Here is a 21,693-nt window from a genome sequence, read left to right as displayed (position 1 = left end):
ACACGCCCACACACACTAGTCGCGTAGCCAGAAATTTCGATCGAGAAAGGGGACGCTCACGTTGGTATCTCGGTCTCCTCCTTATAGAATTTGTCGAGGGACCAAATACATGTTTAATAACTGCATTCCCATTGCCAAAGACGCTGCAAACGAATTCTTGAACACTACTCACTGTCACGACAATTGAAATATGTGTTTTTTTATAAAAGAACATATTCGTATGTCCCAAAAATTTGGCAAGAAATAACTGACATCGATGCTTCCATGTTTTTTGTTTATTTAATAAGTAAATGTCACACGTACTTTAAAACTATATCAGTTCGGCGCCATTAAAGCAGTGCATGCCACTGATATGAAAAACGTAAAGGCCATGAAATGAACGAGTTGAGCACTAATATTTTAACGAAACTTTGTCTCTCAAGAACCTTGCTTATATGTTTGCACATATGCAATAGCCAGTGAAAAATCTGAATGACGCTGTGTCCTTCGTTCGAATATATTGCGCAGGAGCAGCTGTCACTGGTCGTGTATTGTGAGTAATTGCACCAAAATTATAGTCACAATAGAGAGCACATATAGAAAGCAGCAGCTCTGCAAAATATACATTAGAAATGCTGTAAAGGTACACCTTGATAAAGGGTAAAAAAGTTGCACTGGCAACAAAGTCAACTGCATGTATGGAAAAGCTTCGCAACAAAATATATAAATATGCGTATAAGTCTGCAATAAAGGTACGTATCTAAGCAAATGTCACTGTATATAATGTGTCAAACGAGGCAGATAAACATGTTGCGTAATCAGATTCACAGACCACAGAATACTACGGTCCGTCCTCCTCCCTGCACTCTCCCAGATGCACCGTGCTATATGGAAGGAGGCGCGCTTTCTCCCCGCTTTTCTTTCTTGCGCACACAAGAGTTACACAAGGTGGCTATATCCACCCCTTCCCCCTCAACGCTTACACTCGCACAAACAGCATGCGGCACGCGGGGACGATGTTATCCCATGGACTTTATACGGAACATGACGGCTACGGCGACGGAAGGAATTCGCCAGGAGTGTCCATATAATTGCTATCGCAATAATAAAAGTATGCGGCCACTGAAGAGTCCCATGCCCCATTACTTTCCGTAAACGTAGTACCAAAATCGAACTTTCACTATGCGGCAATTCGCTGCCAGGCAACAATGTCTCTTTTTTTTCTTTTATGGGACGGGGCAAACGAAATAAAAAAGACTCGAAGGAAAGCATGTTGGCCACAATCGAATGCCTACTTCGGTCACCTAATGTGGTTAGGGAAGGAATGTCCAAGAAAACGTGCGACGTTTGGCCTACAGACAACCATATGCATACTGCTCGGTATCCTACGCTGGCGAGATAACAGACTTTCCAAAGAGGTTGCGATAACATCAAAGTGAAGGTGATGCCCTCAAGCGAACGCGTTGAAATCCGTCCGGTCCCCATGGTGATAGCGGCGAACGACCATAGTTTTTTCTTCTCGTCGGCCAGCCAGAAAGCGTCCAAAACTCGGCCAGGCCAAAATCCACTCGGCCAGAGAAAAACAAACGCACACCGAAGTGCGCCGCGCAGTGGTCGGGGCAACACGAGAGAAACGCATGCGCTCTCGCTGGTTCTGGCAGCGCGACGGTAGCGAGAACAAGAAAATTGAAGCGGCTCAATGTGGTCCCCGCGAATAAAAGTTAATGTAGCAAAATAAATAAGAATGTAGTTATTTTTGCTGGCTTTAGTGTCTTGACATGGATGATTTGGCGCAGGTGAAAAAAATGTTGACATTCTTTTCTGTGACATATGACGCTACAGTTGAACCACCACAACACTTCGTGTCATGGGACCTCGCTGCGTATTGTGTCAACTTGTCTGATAGTGCGTTGATTTGGCCTGTCTCGTTGTATGGTCCGATGCACGACTTAAGAAAAGTCAATGCGCTTTGCGGGTCAAATATTTACGAGAATATTAAACCCACAAAGTTGTGTGATTGTAAATATTGTAACGACGTGGGATCGACGAGTATGCGTAGCAGCACCGCCAAGAAACGCACTTTATCAATCGTCTAAGGGAAAAACAACAACGTCTTCTTCGTTTCCCCGCTTCACCTAAAAACCCGCGCTACTTCAGCGTCGTCCCCACTGGCGCATACCCGCTGCATTATGGTTCTGCCAAATATAGTTGTGTCATTTGCTCCCCCTTTAGAAAAGATCATCGTCCCGATGATAGAGGTTTGGGCAGCGGTAAAGAACTGCGCAGTCTTGTCAGTCCTCATAGTACGGCTTCATACGAAGCACGTGAACGGCCTCGGGTAAATGCCGTCGGCGCTTTGAACAGTGCGAGCTGTCTGGAACGACTTCGTAGTTGACGTCAATGATGCGTCGGAGAACTATGTAGGGCCCGAAGTATTTGCGTAGGAGCTTTTCAGACAGCCCACGCTGTCGAATAGGTGTACAGACCCACACTTTGTCGCCGATGTTGTATGTTACGGCTTTGTGCCGAAGATTGTAGCGTCTGGCGTCACAGTCCTGTTCGTGGATTCGCAGACGCGCAAGCTGCCTAGCTGCCTCTGCTCGGTGTGTTATCTCTTCAGCACCCGTCTCGTTGTCGTCAAATTCATGAGGGAGCATTGCGTCTAATGTTGTTGTAACCTCACGGCCGTATACGAGACTGAAGGGCGTCTTGCGAGTGGTCTCTTGACGAGCCGTATTGTACGCGAAGGTGACATAAGGTAAAACCTCGTCCCAGTTCCTATGCTCTACATCTACGTACATGCTTATCATATCAGCCAATGTCCTATTGAGTCGTTCTGTCAGTCCGTTTGTTTGAGGGTGATACGCTGTTGTCTTCCGGTGGGTGGTACCACTTAGACATAGAACGATATCTAAAAACTGGGCCATGAACGAAGTACCTCTGTCCGTGACGACTACTGCGGGAGCGCCATGCCTTAAAACGATGGATTACAGAAAAAAATCGTGCCGCTTCATCTGCTGTTGCCCGTTGCAGAGCACTTGTCTCGGCATATCTAGTGAGATAATCCGTGGCGACGATTATCCACCTATTACCAGTAGTAGACGTTGGGAAGGGGCCCAGAAAGTCCATGCCTACTTGTGCAAATGGTGTGGCCGGTACGTCAACAGGGTGCAGTAAGCCGGCTGGTTTGACGGATGGCGGTTTACGACGTTGGCAATCTAGACATGTCTGAACGTAACGTTTAACGACCGCAGCAAGTCTCGTACAGTAGTAATTCTGCCGAATCCGTGCCAATCTGCGAGTGTAGCCCAAGTGCCCAGCAGTCGGCTCGTTATGGCAGGCGTGTAAGATTTCACGTCGAAGCGGTGATGGAACAACAAGCAAGTAGTTGCTGCCGCTAGGCGAGTTCTTCTTGTAGAGGACGTTGCGACGCAAGCAGTATGATGCCACCCCTATTGCAAAGAGCCTCGGCACGCTGTTGGTTCGTCCTTCGAGGTAATCAATAAGCGGCAGCAATTCAATGTCATCCCGTTGCTGGCGTGAGAGATCGGCAGTATCCACGAGTCCCAGAAAAACTGTGTCATCGTCTTGTGCTGCCGGCTCAACAGAAGACTGAGAAAGGCAGTCGGCGTCTGCGTGCCGTTTTCCCGACCTGTATGTAACAACAAAGTCGAACTCTTGGAGTCGAAGACTCCAGCGTGCGAGCCAGCCAGAAGGATCTTTCAAATTAATGAGCCAGCAGAGGGAATGGTGATCACTAACGACGCTGAAAGACCGACCATACAAATACGGACGAAATTTCAGAACTGCCCATACCATTTCGAGGCATTCTTTTTCAGTGGTGGAGTAGTTAGCTTCGGGCTCGGGATAGTGTCCTACTGGCGTAAGCAATCACTTTCTCGCTGTTGCCCTGCCATTGTACCAGCACTGCCCCTAGACCGACATTACTAGCGTCTCTATGCAATATCGTTGGGGCTTCCTCATCGAAGTGTGCTAATACGGGAGGCGATTGCATGCGTTGCCGGAGCTCGTGGAATGCCCGCTGCTGGTCTTCGCCCCAAATAAAAGGCATATCTTCTCAGGTGAGCTGTGTTAACGGCCATGCGATACGCGAGAAATTCGCAATAAATCGCCGGTAATATGCACAGAGTCCCAGAAAACGTCGCACGGCTTTTTTGTCTGATGGAATCGGAAAATTATCGACGGCGGCAATTTTATCCGGATCAGGTCGGACTCCTTGGCTACTGACGACGTGACCGAGGAACTGGAGCTCATGAAAACCAAACTGGCACTTCTCAGGCTTCAAAGTGAGACCGGCAGAGCGTATCGCTTCAAAAACAGTTTTCAGCCTTCGTAAGTGTTCGTCGAACGTTGCAGAAAAGACAATCACGTCATCCAAGTACACCAGGCATGTCAGCCATTTGAGTCCGGAGAGCGCAGTGTCCATTAGACGCTGAAATGTTGCTGGCGCCGAACACAAACCGAAAGGAAGTACCTGAAATTCATAAAGTCCGTCAGGCGTCACAAAGGCTGCTTTCTCACGGCCTCTCTCATCCACTTCAATCTGCCAATAACCGCTTTTCAAGTCCATTGAGGAAAAGTAGCACGCGTTTCGCAACCTATCCAAGGAATCATCAATACGTGGCAGTGGATAAACGTCCTTCTTTGTGACCTGATTGAGCTTCCTGTAGTCGACGCAGAAGCGCAGGCTACCGTCCTTCTTCTTCAATAAAACTACAGGTGATGCCCAAGGACTATTAGATGGCCGAATAACGCCATCTTCCAGCATCGTCTTCACTTGTTTTTGTATTGCTTCGCGTTCCTTTGGGGCCACACGATAAGGGTTTTGTCGGATGGGTCTGGCGTCGACATCAGTAATGATGCGGTGTTTGGTAAGTGGCGTTTGACCAACTCTTGACGCAGAGGACAAACAGCCCTGGTACTGATTGATGAGCTTAAGAAGACGGTTCCACTCGACGGCCGTTAACGTCAGATTAACGTCTACAATAGGCGCAGCTGTGTGGACTGTAGAGGCCGACTCCTGCGCTAAGTGGCAGTCTTGTATTTCTGTCACTTCGTCGAAATAGGCGACAGCAGTGCCTCTAACGATGTGTCGGCGCTCCTTACTAAAATTTGTCAGCAAGAGTTCGGCGCTTCCGTCGATTACATTGATAAGTGCTCTGGCAATGGAGACACCGCAATTCAGTGCTAGCGCACTGATGTGTTCAGCACTCCAGTCCCATTTTGCAGGCTGTCACAGCGCACCTGTACGAGAGAGCAACTCCGCGGCAAAAGTATGACGCCGTCCGCAGCAATACGTAAGCGAGGTTGTTGTGGCTTCTCATGGGTGACATTATCCGAACTCGTGGCAAATGTGACGCTTCTGTCACGGATGTTAATCACGGCGCCGTACTCCTGTAGGAAATCCTTGCCCAATACAAGTTCTTTACAACACTCAGTAAGGATGACGAGGGTGACAACGAAGGTTCAACCGGCGATTAAGAGTCGGGCCGTGCATTTCCCGACAGGTGTCATTAACTGACCTCCGGTGGTTCTTATGTTGGGCCCGTGCCATGGTGTCTTCACCTTCCTTAGTTTGTCAGCGACCTGTAAGCTTAGGATTGAAAAATGGGAGCCAGTGTCAACCAGAGCGGCCATTTCGTGGCCGTCAATGCATACGATGAGCTCGGCGCTGATGATGTCAGTTACGTCTTTCGTACATCTATCTGTCGTATTCGTAGTTGCGCTGGGCGTCTTTTTCGTCAATGTAGTCTTCACGTCGTCGTTCGTCGATAACGGGGGATGTGGAGCAGTTCGAGTATTGGCAACCTCACTTCCGGAGGTCGCTGCGGCTAGTTTCCCCATCGAGGGCTAGGTGATCTGCCCCTAGTGACGTCGGCAAAACTGCGACGAGTCGGCGAATTGTAGCGCGCCGGAGATGGAGAAGGAGAACGTGGTCGGGGCATCGTCGTATTTTGTGGCTGACTGTTCACAGGAGCGTCGTTGTAAGCGCGTCGACCGTCGTACGGAGAACAAGAATAGTTGGCAGGAAAGCTCGGGTGTTGAGCGGCGCGATAGTTGTTCCATTTGTGGCAAACTCTATAGACGTGTCCAGCTTGACCACAATGGTAGCACACTGGTCGACGGTCGACGGTGCGCAACAAATCGGTTTTCCGACGCTGATAGTTCAGCGGTAACTCTCCATGGAGCCAAGGAGTGGCGTGCGCATGTCGAAAATACGGCGTTGTTTGTGCTGGCATGATCGGCGGGGTCGGTAGAGTCGACGAGGGTGACGATGTCGGCTCTGTTTGTGGCGTAGGTGGTGTTGTAGTTATGGGTGTCAACGGCGTTGAAGTTGCGTTGAGTGGACGGCGAACAGCCTCCGCATAAGTGAGGCGCCGCGGAACGTTCCCACAGTCTGGCGCTGAAAAAGCTTGCCGGACTTCCTCCCGGACTACATCAGCAACAAAACATAACGCTGGCATCGGTTCCGTAGGCGCAACCACAAAGCCGAGCTGCCGAAGCTCTTCTCGCACCATCTCTCGGACAATTTCACGCAGAGACATGTCGTTACTCGCAGCCAGTACGGAAGTGTTCGCCGCCGAGTTGCTCATGTTATGCTGGCGGTATCGTTGCTGCAGGGCCCGTTCAGTGGCTGTAGCCTCTTTTGTGAACTGTGCCACTGTTGTCGGTGGATTTCTCACATGGTCGGCAAACAGTTGCTCCTTCACTCCTCGTAAGAGATATCGCAGCTTTCTTTCCTCTGGCATGTCTGGGTCTGCCCTACGGAAAAGACGGGCCATGTCTTCCGAGAACATAGTAACACTCTCATTGGGCTTTTGAACGCGGATTTCAAGGAGACGCTGCGCGTTTTCCTTCCTGTCGATGCTTGAAAAGGCGTCCAGCAGATGTGCGCGGAAGTCGTCCCACGTGGCAAAGCTCCTCTCCCGGTTAACGTACCACGTACGAGCATTGTCCTTCAAATAGAAATAGACACTCGAGAGTTTGTCCGCCGAGCTGGTCTTATGGTTATACTGGGCGACGCGCTCGAACTGGTCTAGCCAATCTTGGACGTCTTCAAAGGCATCACCATGAAAGCTCTCCGGGACCATAGGATTCTGTGGTGTTACTTGCGATGGAGCTGCGGTGGCCATGTTATTTTTAGGAGGCAAACGATTTCTCGAAGTTTCTTGCAGGGGACTGGACTTGGCCGCAAAGCCTAGCAGGCGACGACTGAACCGGTGGACCGGTGTTTCGATGCGCGCTGGTGATTCCGGGCTCGGTCGTCGGCTCCGCGAAGGGGTGCCAAGCATGAAGAATACCCCGCACCTCCACCAGTGTAACGACGTGGGATCGACGAGTATGCGTAGCAGCACCGCCAAGAAACGCACTTTATCAGTCGTCCAAGGGAAAAACAACAACGTCTTCTTCGTTTTCCCGCTTCACCTAAAAACCCGCGCTACTTCAGCGTCGTCCCCACTGGCGCATACCCGCTGCATTAGGTTCTGCCAAATATAGTTGTGTCAATATAAAGCACGACTTTCGAAATTTCAGTGCATCTTTCGCATGCAAAATTTATGAGAACATTATACCCATAAAGTTTCAGAATTGAAATCCACGCGCTCCATAGAGTCCACGTCCTCCGCGAGATACCGCGACGAGTCCCGTTGCCATCAGACCGCCCTTGAAACTTTGTGCTCGGATGGGGCTCCTGGCGTTATGTAGCTCCAGGTGCATGGGCGTTGCTCGAAATGTTCGCGCCGCAATGTCTTTTCGAGCGTGAAAAAGACATTCTAGACAAGATCCAGAATGATTTCCGGCGCCAGGGGTTCTTCTGGTCAGAGGTGTATGACAGCACGAAAAAAATTTCGGGGTGGGGGTTGAAGCCCCATAAGCGTCTCCCCTCCGGCTACGCCCCCTGACACACACACACACACACACACACACACACACACACACACACACACACACACACACACACACACACACACACACACACACACACACACACACACACACACACACACACACACACACACACACACACACACACACACACACACACACACACACACACAGGCTGATCACTTGTAAGTTTTATGGAATTCATAAACATGGCCTGTGGTAGACAGCATAATTCTTGTCTTTGAAATGGATTACTCGAAGAAGCGGAGATTACTCGCACAATAATAAAAAAAGCATATTCAACGAATCAGCCAGGAATCACTAAATAACTTTCCAGTAATTACTTTAGGCCACATCCTTACAATTTACAATTTACTTATATATATATATATATATATATGAACCATCACGACGTTGGCGACAGGTATTCCAATTTCCTTCGTACACGTCCATTTTATGCAATATAAGGATCGCCACACATACGATGGCCTAGTTGTATTATTAAGAGCATGAACTTGATCCTTATATCTCTTGAACCTGATTTTGCGGCTGAGAGCCTTTGGAATCAAGACAGCAATTACAATGCTCTATTATCTGCAACTGCGTTCTGCTGCTATACACGGCCGCCACCGATTGGTTTGCGTGGTGGTGGTTGTATGCTATTATTTAATGCTGCTCGGACAACGTTTCATTTAGAGCTTAAGTTGTATTGCGAACGCCAAGCAAAATATTTACATGCTACTGTGTTTGGCAGACACACATATGAAAGACATGACCGAGCCATTGAAATTGAGTGCGATGAAACGGAAGGAAAGGATGTGGAAGTTTTATTTTTTGACCTACTTCATGTTACTCACATTTAAAAGTAACAGAAATCGCTTACCTGAGTCTTTGAAATTATCTTTTGTCTCTTGTACTTCATATAATTTATGCAGCATTTGACCTCGCCGCGAGCGTTCACCTTCTGGAAGAGGCTTAATTCTCAAGTTGCTGTTGAGGATCCCTTCCTATGAAAAAAAGTGGATGATGCTCTTCGGAAAAACACGGAAAATGTGTGAGCTTGGTTGCTCTTTTTTGAAGGCTATTGCTTTTGCCACCACTGGATAGGCAAGCAATATACCAAAAGAAAAGACAAACAGTTTAGCCAAACGCCAAGTCTCGTATGGGAAAAAAAATTAGTTTTGTTGGAGTGATGCCTGCATGTTAAGGCATTTATACTTGAAAACTAATATAGTACGCACACACTTTGCACAAAACGAAGCAAATATGCACAGAACAGAATACATCCCTCTGCGGTCCTCGTACAGAGTGCGTTCGTTGAAATTTGCAAGTATGAATGAACTAGACCAGCAACATTCGTTCAAAGTGCTTTTGATATATAAAAGAGAAAGGGAACTGCGCTCAAGAAAGGATGAACTATAGCAAATTTTCGACCTTTCGCTCAAGAAACTAGGCTTTGAAAGCAGAAATGAAACTGGCTTTTGTTAAGGGGGATTGATTCCACTGTTTGAGTGAGAGATCTCTCTGGAGCACTTCTTGGGCCTGAAAAGTAACGTTGAAATGCGACTCACACTGTCAACAATCGCCGAAGTTAAGCCTAGTGCTCAACATACTTCGAAAATTCGTCATTGTGAGTCAAGAAGTCGGCATTGAAGTCGACAGTGCTCAAGTTCGTTCAAGCATCATGTTACTCAAAGGCAGCCTTGGACTTGTGGCACGCCGGCCTTTCAATGAATCCCTATCAGCTTGATCAACATTCAGCCGTCCTGATTTTCGAGAATGCTGTGCCTATTATAGCTTTAGCGACAAGTCTATAACCTGATTTTTATATGATCTTATCACGCTAAATAAGACAAGTTCTACAAGCGCATCTTTTGCGACACCTATAACAAAATGGCAGCAATAACCTTGTGAAAGCTTTCAACAGCCGAACAGGCCTGCAATAAAGGGAAATATGAAGCGGAATTTCTGATTTCATTTTCTCCCCTAACTACCCTTGCATGAAAGTAGCAGTGCAGAGTACAAACAGAGATCGCCTGCAGCATAAGAATGTTCAGTCTTTATCTTGCATTTACTGCGCCTTCGTTTACTACTTTACTCTCTGCGGTCGAATAGACTGAGTGAGAACTCACAACTTGCACTGCGCCATCCCTCTGGTGTACCATCACAGAGGATTGGTGGTGAGTGTCGTGGTATAAATGTGCCTCAATACTTGTTGTGTTTACCTAGAAAAAAATTGTTTTTTCACCGTGAATTCACTATTGTTAAAAAGTACTAAAAATTGCTGTGCGGGATTTAATGGTTTTCTTTAATATTTATACGGCATTTATTCATGCTATCTCAACACCAAGAACGCGTACTTCTTCTAGCACGAAAGCAATGACTACAAGTACAAAGAAGCGTTAATTCATAACTGCTCCTTATTCTCGAAAGAGTGACATATATATACAGAAACAAACGCACACGCACAAAGAAAGGAAGAAAAATTTCTGTACATTAGCACATTGGTAGCATTTTAGCGTGAGCCGAGAAGGACGAAATGGAGAAGCGTACACCAAGGTGCACACCATGATGTGCATCACAGTAACTTCGTGTCTTTTCTGTCTGCGGGCACTAAAATGCTATCAAAGCTTCTCATGCCAACGTGGCCAAAACACAGTAGTGCTGGAGATTAGCAGGGTAAAATTGGGCATGCATAATAATAGCCTAATATCTAATGCTCAATCAGATATCCATGCTCTCTCTGCAATCCATCAATCACAACTCCCAGCAGCTTAATATCACAAATTTAGTTTAAATCCCAGTACGTTTCGGAATCAGGTAAGTAAAAACTGTCCGTCTACTGACACACTCATTGGTATTACCTTATTGTGTTTCTCAGCATCGAAAAGTTTCTGCCGATTTTGTATGCAGTTGAGCTTCACAAGAGCGTGTGTCCATCAAAAAAGCTGTACGCATTTTCTATATCTATAATTGAACGTAGGCGTGCAACAATTTATGTAGACGAAAACGCTGTTTCTAATTTATGATAAGTAATTCTTAAACAATCTTTGACGCTATCAAAAATAAGTAACACCTCATTCAGTAACAGTAACCTCAGTAACCTCAGTAACACCTCATCTCATTGCGTCATCTAAGTCATAAAGGTGTCATCCAAATAATAAACTAATCGAGTAAAAACACCTCGCACTTACAGCCTCCAGCTGGGTGCTGTCTTCGTTGCTGGTAACAAACAAGAGTGTCTCGGCGAGAATGGAGCTTTTCTTGAGGTTAAGTGTCATCTCTTCAGTGAGCCACATTACTAAATTTTTGGCAGTTGTCCGCTCTTCCAGTATAGTGGGGTAGACAAATATTTCCTTTTCTGTTCGAATAAAGTGATGAAAACACCAGTGAGTCACCTAAGATATTGTAGTTTGATGATTAGAACAAAAATTATTGAAATATGTTTAATAATTCGTAGGTTTCACGTGCCGAAACAACAATGTGATTATGAGTCACGCCGTATCGGGGGACTCCGTATTAATTGTGACCACTCGGGATTTCCTAACGTGCGCGTAAATCTGAGTGCAGAGAGCGTTCTTGCATTTTGCTTCCTTCGAAATGCGATCGTCGCAGTCGGAACAAAACCGTCTACGTAAAGTTTAGCAGCGCAACACAACAGCAATTAAGCGACCACGACAAGTACTCGAGTATGTTGCCTGTCAAAGTAATCTACTTGTTAAGAGGTTGGATGTAATGACACGCTGGCAACTATTGTTGTCGACTTTTAGACAGCATTAAATTCTTATATGAGGGATCGGCAACAAAAATAGATAAAGATTTACGTTTATAATGTGTGGGACACTATCTGCAAGTATGAAAAACACGTTTTCCACATTGTTGGCACCTCAGAAAACGCTAATAATATTATCTCCAGCGTCACTTTTTCCCTCGGTGGTCATAGTGTTCTGAGCAGGGGAATGACAGCGTACACAATGGGAAACAGGAAAGTGAACATGTAGGAGACACTATAATTTGAAGGTAGGCCATTGCCTCCAGGATGTGCACTGCTCAACGATTCCAATCAAATCCAATCGAATCAAATCAAATGCAATTTGAATTCTCTTGAGATACAGATAGAAGGACAGCAAAAAAAAGTTGCTTTAGAACAGCTGGGCTATTTTGTAGCTGTGTGATAGATTTCAGAGTGGCAGCGGCACATCGCTGAAAAAGAGAAGGAACATTTCACAGGGGGTGCATTACAGTAACATATTGTTACGATAGGGTGCGTTTATTTAAAGATGAATTGAATGAAAAGGGCCCGCGCCGACACCGAGCCGCTGCAGAGACAAGGACACTTCGTTCTCTTCTTTCGTCCCTCCTGTAGCTATAGCGTAAGACTCCTTCTTTCACAGACGAAACCCGCTGGGCGAGTAACTGTTACGTCCACTCGGAGTCACGGGGATGACAGCGTTACAGGCGAGCGACGTGAACAAGCTGGATCTTCTTAGACCGGTAGTCATTAGAAACGAGACGAGCAATCGAATAGGTCACATCACTTCGGCGACTGGTGATGACGAAAGGACCGGTGTAACGAGCCAGAAACTTCTGGCAGAGGCCGCGCTTGCGAAGTGGTGTCCAAAGCCATACTATGTCCCATTTGTCGTACGACACATTCTTATGTCGCGAATCGTAGCTGATCTTGGAGCGGTCCTGGAATGCGAACGTACGGAGCTGAGCTATGCGACGTGTTTCCTCAGTGCGGCAGAGAGTCTGGGCAATTGAGTACGCATGAGGAGTAAAAGAAAGGACTGTATCCGCTAGTTTCATGCTTTGCACTGTTATAGGCGTATGTGATAAACGGAAAGATGTGATCACAATTTTTTTGTGCCTGGAATCGACGTATATTGAAAGCATGTTTGTTAAAGTTATGTTACTGCGCTCGACGAGACCATTTGCCTGGGGGAGGTACGGGGTCGCGTGGCGAAACTGTCAAGCACAGAGACCCAACAGCTCTTCGACTACATCAGCCACGAACTGGCGAGCACGATCGCTCACAATAACACGGGGGGGGGGGGGGTCCGTGACGCAGTATAACGGGGGACAGGAAGAACCTCGAAACATCAAGAGCCGTGGCCGTTGGCATCGCTGTGGTTTCAGCATAACGCGTCAGATGGTCGACGAAGACTATAATCCAACGGTTGTCGTTTGTTGTGTGCGATAATGGGCCGAGAAGATCCATCCCAACCATTTCTAAAGGAGATGATGGTGGCGCCACAGGTGAAGGAGTCCGACCGGAGCAGTATTAGGGCGCTTGAATTGCAGGCACTTGTTAAATCTAGCCGCATACCTTTCGATATCCCGTCGCATACTAGTCCAGTAGAATCAGCCCTGAATGCGGTGGTAAGTTCTGGTGAAACCCAGCTGCCCAGTCGTCGAGTCGTCGTGCATAGCGTGCAATACGTGGGTCCTCAAATACTTAGGGACAACTAAGAGGAGGCGGGCACCATGAGCCGCATAATTTTCTTGTAGAGCAGGCCATATCGGATGACAAAGCCAATGTGACCTCTTGGTTGAGCAGCTGAGGCGAAGAGGGCATCCAGGTTATGGTCATCATGTTGCTCTTCCCGGAAAGTGGCTAGGCCGGGAAAAGGAACGTCGTCGGTGGTGGCCAGAAACTCATCAAAATCGTAGTCGTCACATGCACTTGTTGGTAGAGGGAGCCTCGAAAGACAGTCGGCGTCCACATGATGTAGGCCACTCTTGTAACGGACTGCAAAGTCATATTCCTGCAAACGTAGCGCTTATCGAGCAAGGCGGCCAGACGGGTCACGGAGACCAACCAACCAACATAGTGTATGGTGATCAGGAGCGATCGTGAAGCGGCGCCCGTAAAGATACGGGCAGAATTTCTGGTCTGCAAAGACGACAGCGAGACACTCTTGCTCAGTGACTGTGTAATTCTGTTCGGCCCTGCTTTACGAATGGCTGGCATATGCAATGGCATGCTCGGCGTCACCGAGACGATGTATGAGGACGGCGCCGAGGCCGATTCCACTCGCGTCGGTGTGCAATTCTGTTGTGGCAGAGGAGTCAAAATGGTGAAGTATGGGTCCGGAAGAGAGCAGGAACTTCAGTTGACGAAACTAGGAATTACGATCTGCTGTCCAGGTGAAAGGGCTATCCTTGTGCAGGTATGGAGTCAGAGGGCAGGCAGTATCGGCAAAGTTGGGCACAATATATCGGAAGTACGAGCAAAGACCCAAGAAGCTCCTCAGCTCACGTTGTGACTGTGGTTGTTTGAATGCGCTAACTGCAGCGACCTTCCGTAGGTCTGGTCGCACCCCCTGCTTGTCCACAAGATGTCCAAGTACTAGCGCCTCTCGTTAACCAAAGTGACATTTTTTGGAGTTGAGGGTAAGGGCAGCTTGTTCAATACACGTAAGAACAACGTCCAGTCGATGGTTGTGCTCTGCAAAAGTGCGACCTAAAATGAGGACGTAGTCTAGATAACACAAACAAACCTCCCATTTGAGGCCGCGCAGTACCGTGTCCATATACCTCTCAAATATTGCAGGCGCGTTTCACAAACCAAACGGCATGACGCTGAATTCAAACGAGCCGTCTGGGGTTGCAAAAGCGGTTTTCTCTTTGTCAGCTCAATACATGGGTATCTGCCAGTAGCCCCATCGGAGGTCCACATAAGAAAAGTAGGATGCGGAATGAAGGCAGTCGATAACGTCATCGATCCGGTGAAGTGGATACACATCCTTTTTTGTCATAGAAGTGAGACCCTGATAGTCGACACAAAACCTCCAGGACCCATCTTTCTTGTTCACGAGGATGACCGGCGCAGGCCAAGGGCTAGAGGAATCTTGGATAACGCCCTTGGCTATCATGGATGCAGTAGTAGTGGTTGATTTCGAACCCAATTCATTCAGCACAACTGCCAGATGCTGTACCCTTTGGACGATGGACTAGCGAATTACCCAAGTTAGCATAAGAATGTTCGTTCAGAGCGGCACATAGCAATGACACTTAGCCATTGATCCAAGTTGGCGTGAAAGAGGTCCGTTGAAGAGCACTACATAACACGTGACATACACCCAGTTACCTGAATTGGTCCTCTAATGGTTGATTTCTAACCCAATTCAGCAGAAGAGCCCGATGCTCGGCCCCTTGGGCCACGCGTTAGCCAGTAACCCAAGTTGGCATGAAAATGTTCGTTAAGAGTGGCACATGCCAATGACGCCTTGCTATTGACCGAAGTTCACGCGGAAGAGTTTCATTGCAGAGTGGTACATACCAAGTGAGACACACCCAGTCACCTAAGTTGCTCCTCTAATGGTTGATTACGAACCCGATTCCTTCAGCGCAACAGCCAGATGCTGTAGTCCTTGGGCCACGCACTAGTCAATGATATCAAGTTGGTGTAAAAATATTCCTTAATAGCGGCACTTCTCAATGGCAAATAGGCACTGACCCAAGTTGGCGTGAAAGAGGTCCGTTGAAAAGCAGTACACACCAACTGGCGTACACTCAGTTACATAAGTTGGTCCTCTAGTGTATGATTTTGAACACTATTTTCAGTACAGCCGCCCGATGCTCTATCCCTTAGACCAAGGACCCAATTTGGCGCAAGAAAGATTCGCTAAGAGCGGCAGAAACGAATGGCACTTAGCCATTGACTCATGTTTGCGTGAAAGAGGTCCGGTGAAGAGCAGTAGACACCCAGTGGCATAAACCCAGTTACCTAAGATTGCACTGTAATGGTTGATTTCGAACCTGATTCATTCAGCGCAACAGGCAGATGCTGTACCTCTTAAACCATGGACCAGCCATTGACGCAAGTTGGCGCAAAATTGTTCGTTAAGACTGGCACATACCGATGCACCTAGCCATTGACCCATGTTGGCGTGAAATCCATCTGTTGAAGCGCGGTACACACCAAGCGTCATACACCCAGTTACCTAAGTTGGTAATCTAGTGGTGTATTCTTACGCGATTCATTCATCACAACATAACGATACTCTACCCCTTAGACCATGAACTGGCCAGTGACGCAAGTAGGCGTAAAACGTTATTTAAGAGCGGCACATGCCAATGTCTCCTGGCCATTGACCTAAGTTGGCGTGAAAGGGGTATGTAGAAGAGCAGTACACACCAAGTGGGGCACACCCATTTACCTATGTTGGTCCTCTAATAGTTGATTTCGAACCCTATTCATTCAGCACAAGAGCCCGATGCTCTACAGCTTAGACCATGGATTAGCCTGTTACCCAAGCTGCCGTAAAACGTTCGTTAAGAGTGGCACACGTCTATGGCACCTAGCCATTCACCCAGCTTGGCGTAAAAGAGCCCCACTGAAGAGCAGCACACCAAGTGCAATCCGCGGAGTTAGCTAAGTTCTACCTCTAATTGATATTTCAAGCCCCATTAATTCAGCAGAACAGCGCGATGCTCTACCCTTTAGACCATGGACTAGCCAGTGACCCGGACTGGCGTAAATATTTGCTAAGAGCGGCACATATCAATGGCACCTATCCCTTAACCCAAGTTAGCGTGAAAGAGGTCTGCTAAAGAGCCGTACACAAGTGTCATACACCGAGTTACCTTTGTTCGTCCTCTAGTGGTGTATTTTTACGCGATTCATTCATCACACCATAACGATACTCTACGCATTAGACCATGGACTAGCCAGTGACCCAAGTAGGCGTAAAAACGTTCAAGAGCGGCACATACCAATGGCACGTAGCGATTGGCCCATTTATGCTTAAAAGAGGGCCGTTGAAGAGTACTACACAACAAGTGGCATACATCCAGTTACCTAGTTTGTTCGTCTAATGGTTGAGTTCAAGCCCGATTCATACAGCTCAACAGTCCGATGCTCAGTCAGACAATACACTAGCCAGTGACCCAAACCGGCGTAAAAATGTTCGTTAACAGCGGCCCATACCAGTGGCACCTAACCATTGACCCAAGTTGGCGCGAAAGAGGTCCGTTGAAGAGCAGTACACACCAAGTCGCATACACCCAGTGAACTATGTTGGTCTTCTAATGATTTCGAACACTATTAATTGAGCACAAGAGCTCGATGTTCTACCCTTTAGACCATGGACAAGCCAGTGACCCAAATTGGTGTAGAAATGTTCCTTAAGAGCGGCACATGCCAATGGCACCTAGCCAATGACCAATGTTGGTGGGAACAAGTCCGTTGAAGAGGGGTACTCCAAGTGGCATAAGCCCTGTTACCTAAGTGGGTCCAAGTGCCCCTGCCGGAATTAATGAGGAGTGTGACGAGAAGATGCTGGGCCCAGCCAGACACTCGTTACCTCCGCCTTAAAAGGCTGGATCCCAACATGCAATTTCCTGTTCTGCGTGAAATTCCACGCCCTCATACACGCCTGATACACAGACTGCGATTAGGCGTCGGCTTCACGCGCAAATACTTGCACATCATTGGACGGACAAACTCCCCAAACTGTTCAGTGTGTGGTGTTGCAGACTATAGACCACACGCTCGTAGTAGGCCCTGAGTATGCGCTCGAAGGACTGACAATGGCAGCTGCCTTGAGACATTTATACAATAGACCTCTTGCTAGGCGCATGACCCCAGAGTTAACAGACGATAGAGACAATGCATGCTCTTTCACGTTTCTTAGGTGACACGGGCCTGGACTCACGCTTGCGATAACATTTATACACCTCGTTCCTCCCATTATTATCTCCCATCGTGACCGGTTTTCTTCCCCTCTTCCCCTTCCCTTACGTAGAGTAGCAGGGCAGATGCTCCATTTTCCGGCCGACCTCTCTGCATTTTCCAATATCTAAAATACTTCTTCCTTTATAGGTTGATTTCGAACCGGATTAATCCAGCACAACAGCCCAATGGACTAGCCAGTGAGCCAAACTGGCGTAATTGTGTTCGCTAAGAGCGGCAGGTGCCAATGGCACCTATCCATTGGCCCAAGTTAGCGTGAAAGAGGTCTGTTGAAGAGCAGTACACACCGCGTGTCATACACGTAGTTACCGAAGTTGAACCTCTAATGGTTGATTTCGAACCAGATCCTTTCAGCACAACAGCCCGATGGGCTAGCCAGTGACCAAACTTGAGTGAAAATTTTCGCTGAAAACTGCACATACCCCTGGCACCTAGCCATTGACGCAAGTTAGCGGGAAAGAGGTCCGCTTAATAGCAGCACAGCACACACAAAGTGGCATCCACCGAGTTACCGAAGTTGGTCCTTTAATTAATAATTTCGAACCTGATTCATTCAACCGAACAGCCCGATGCTATACCCTTTAGACCGTGGACTAAGAATTGGCCCAAATTTGCGAGAAATGTTCTTTAATGCCGCCACATACCAATGGCACCTAGCCATTAACCCAAGTTGGCGTGAAAAAGTTCCGTGGAAGATCAGTACACACCAAGTGTCAAACACCCGGTTACCTAAGTTGGTCCTCTAATGATTGATTTCGAACCCGATTCATTCAGTACAACAGCCAGATGGTGTACCTTTTAGACCATGGACTAACCATTGGCCCAAGTTGGCGTAGAATGCTCGTTAAAAGCGGCACGTACCAACAGCACCTAGCCATTACCCCTTGTTGGCATGAAAGACGTCCGTTGAAGAGCACTACAAAAGTGGCGTAGACCCAGTCACCTATATTGGTTCCCTAATGGTTGATTTCGAACCCGAATAATTCAGCACAAGAGCCCGATGCTCTACCCTTTAAACCATGGATTAGCCAGTGACGTAAGTTGGCATAAAAATGTTCGTTAAGAGCGGCACATGCCAATGGAAACCATCCGATGACCCACGTTGGTGGGAAAGAGGTCTGCTGAAGAGCAGTACACGCCAAATGGCACACATGCGGTTACCTAGGTTGGTCTTGAAGGGTTGATTTGCAAACCGTTTTATACAGCACAAGAGCCCGATGCTCTACACCTTAGACTGTGGATTAGCCAGTTACCCAAGTTGGCATAAGATTTTCGCTTAGAGCAGAACATGCCAATGGCACCTTGCCATTGGCCCAAATTCGTGTGAAAGAGGTCCGTTGAAAAGCAGTACACTCCAAGTGGCATATATCCAGTTACCTACGTTGGTGCTCAATGGTGGATTTCGAGCCCGATTCATTCAGCACAACAACGGTATCCTCGAACCCTTAGACTATGGACTAGCCATTGCCCAAGCTGTCGTGCGTCGGCGATAATGGCTAGAGATGACAATAAATCGATGACATACGGGAAAGGGCATGCGGTATCCTATGAAGTCTGATTGGATTAAACTGAGAAAGCAACAGTAACAAGAACAACATCACCTAATATTGAATGAGACAGGTAAAATAAGAGACACTCTCACGAACAAATGCCTTGTACATGTGTTATTAGTACCCAACAGTGCCACAGATCTCGAGAAATTTCCTCAATGCTATCAAAGTGCACTCTCGCGTCACCATTGTTGGCTCCATAAATTCCTTGAGATCAAGCAGAACAAAGCGTACGCCGGTTTATTAGTTAAATTTTAGCGAACACAGCAATACAAGTAGGGCAGAAACTATAAAATGGGCAATAGACCAGGGCAGCAACAATAAAATGATACGTTTTAACAATATCAAGCCCCCTCGTTTTGAAGACTGAAATGCAAAATTCACCCGCCCCGCAGGCTTAGCGGCTATCGTGTTGATCTGCTATTCAGGAGGTCGCGAATGAGGTTACTGATAGAGATAGCCGGATTTCTATGAAAACGAAATGTTAGGTGCACATTACAGAATTTCTGGTAGTCCAAATTTTTCGGAGCCTTCCACTACAGCGTGTCGCATAATCATATCGTTATTTTGGTATCTAAAACTCCAGAATATTAAGTGCGATGAACAAACTACGCTGTTTTACACCTACCGGCGTAAGAACATGCTGCCAATAGCAGCAACACGATGAGGGATAGCATTTTGAAGGGTTCCTCCCTCGCAATGCACACTTGGGCAGCTGAACCACTGTGCGTTTGCGAATTTGCGAAACTCCCTTATATACACCGTGCACTTGAAGATAGGTGATAAGTTTGTGTCTCCTTATATATCACGGGAAGCTTTGATACCGGTAAGCACACCAGAAACGCTAGATCAATCAACAGGCTTTTATGTGCTGACGTAAGAGCTTCTACATAGCCAGGGCTTGATGTTAACATCAACGCTGACAGGAGGGAGATGGGTTTCACCTGTTCGTGGGAAATATCTAAAAGGCACGTTGCATCACCCGTCCATCAGCTCTTTCAGTCAGAATTAAGCCCTAACCAGGCGGTGTTGATGCAACAGAACATTTAAATTTAGCCGTGGACGTCTAGTTAACTCGTATACTCTCCATAATTCAGGCATGGCGTGCAATTTGGTATAAGGACGGCAGAAGATGTGTCCACTCCGTTGTACCATGGATGCTTTCCAGCACGTCGCAATGAGGTTGCCCCATCTCAGACATGCATAAAAACATTTGACGGAATAAGCTCAGTGAACAATAACCGAAAATAATAGCGAATAAAAAATATATATGCGCTGTCTCATAGGTGTGGCATTTGCATCCTGAAAATGTAATATCTATTAGACTGCAGACGCCGCAGAATGCGTCTCAATTTCCTTTGCAGCTGTACACTTTGCAAGCTGCATTTGCAACATTATTCCGGTGGTTCGCGCTTGTACACCCCATACCTATCTAAATGAACAACTAAACCCGTTTAATTTCGCATTGTGTTTTTCCTGTTTGCGTGTAAAGCAGCTGCAAGATTTGGAGAGGCCTGGTAGACAAACAAAAGATGAAAAAAAATCACAAGATGTGTGCTTAGCGGTTGCCGCGTCACTTAGTTAGGGCAATGTTAGTACAATTGGTCTCTGAAATAGGGGACAGGGCGTTGTTTCTAAGCGCAGCTCGGTTAAATAGGCCTATTTGAAATTTATATCCACCTACATTATATTGACAAAAGGCGGAAACGGGAGGAAAGGACAAAAAAAGGGGACAAAGCAAGGGTTACTTAAATTTTTGGTTAGGTTAAATCTCGTCTGGGCAGAACTTACTGGCATAATAGGTTAGGAAAATCTTCTGCAGGAAACACGACTGTGCGATTTTGCCAGCTGACAAGGGTATTGCTACAGTTATGAACACCAGTGACTACATCAGTAAAATGTTGGACCTTCTTCAGGACAGATGCAACTATACCGTCCTCAATCGGGACCCCAGACTTAATGTGGAACAGGATCTGCAAAATATTCTAACAGACGTCTTCCGCTTCGTGCCGCCAGAACGCAAGCCACTTTACTATTCGCTTCTTAGCCGAAACGGCTACGCTATGGCACTATATAGTCTCCCGAAAATCCACAAGTCAGGCACTCCAATGCGGCCCATTGTGGATTTCACGCGTTCCCCCATCTGCAAACTGCCCAGCTACCTTCACAGTGTGTATGCTCCACATGTTAGGAGTGGCCCCACGTTTATTCGCAACTCGCAGGACTTCATTGACAAGGTACGCCACCTCCCGGAGGATGATATGATGAAGCCGTGGTGTCATTTGACATGGTTTCCCTTTTCACTTGTGTGCCTGGGGCCTTTGCAATGGACGCATGCAAAGCTACCCTACTGGCTGACCAGAAGATTTGTGAACGTACGGCAGTATAAGTACAGTACCACGCCAGATTACTGAAATTCTGCTTGAAAAATACTTACTCCAGTTTCTACGGTGTCACAAGCAAGAGCACGGCACACCTATGGGCGCGTCAATTTCTGTAACCACTGCAAATCTGGCTATTGGTTCCGTGCAAAGCTGGGCCTTCGCTTCCGTTTATCCT

At 47.2% G+C, this 21,693-nt stretch overlaps 1 protein-coding gene across 1 annotated transcript in view; it reads right to left on the bottom strand.

Annotated features, from left to right (window-relative positions):
- The window catches only part of LOC142564211 (venom metalloproteinase antarease TserMP_A-like), a 42,884-nt gene extending 23,007 nt beyond the window's left edge, over positions 1-19,877 (bottom strand). Inside the window, exons 1-4 of the mRNA XM_075675119.1 lie at positions 19,763-19,877; positions 11,079-11,245; positions 10,017-10,109; positions 8,768-8,891 (exon numbers count right to left, since the gene is read on the bottom strand). Coding sequence (XP_075531234.1) covers positions 8,768-8,891; positions 10,017-10,109; positions 11,079-11,245; positions 19,763-19,811 — 433 coding nt within the window. The 5' untranslated portion in view covers positions 19,812-19,877. The remainder of the gene's footprint in view (positions 1-8,767; positions 8,892-10,016; positions 10,110-11,078; positions 11,246-19,762) is intronic.
- Between the last annotated feature and the right edge of the window lie 1,816 nt (positions 19,878-21,693).

Source organism: Dermacentor variabilis, chromosome 11 (genome assembly GCF_050947875.1).
Source record: "Dermacentor variabilis isolate Ectoservices chromosome 11, ASM5094787v1, whole genome shotgun sequence".
Taxonomy (NCBI): domain Eukaryota; kingdom Metazoa; phylum Arthropoda; class Arachnida; order Ixodida; family Ixodidae; genus Dermacentor; species Dermacentor variabilis.
The sequence above is the reverse complement of the archived record's forward strand: the minus strand, read 5'-3'. Positions and strand labels throughout refer to the sequence as shown.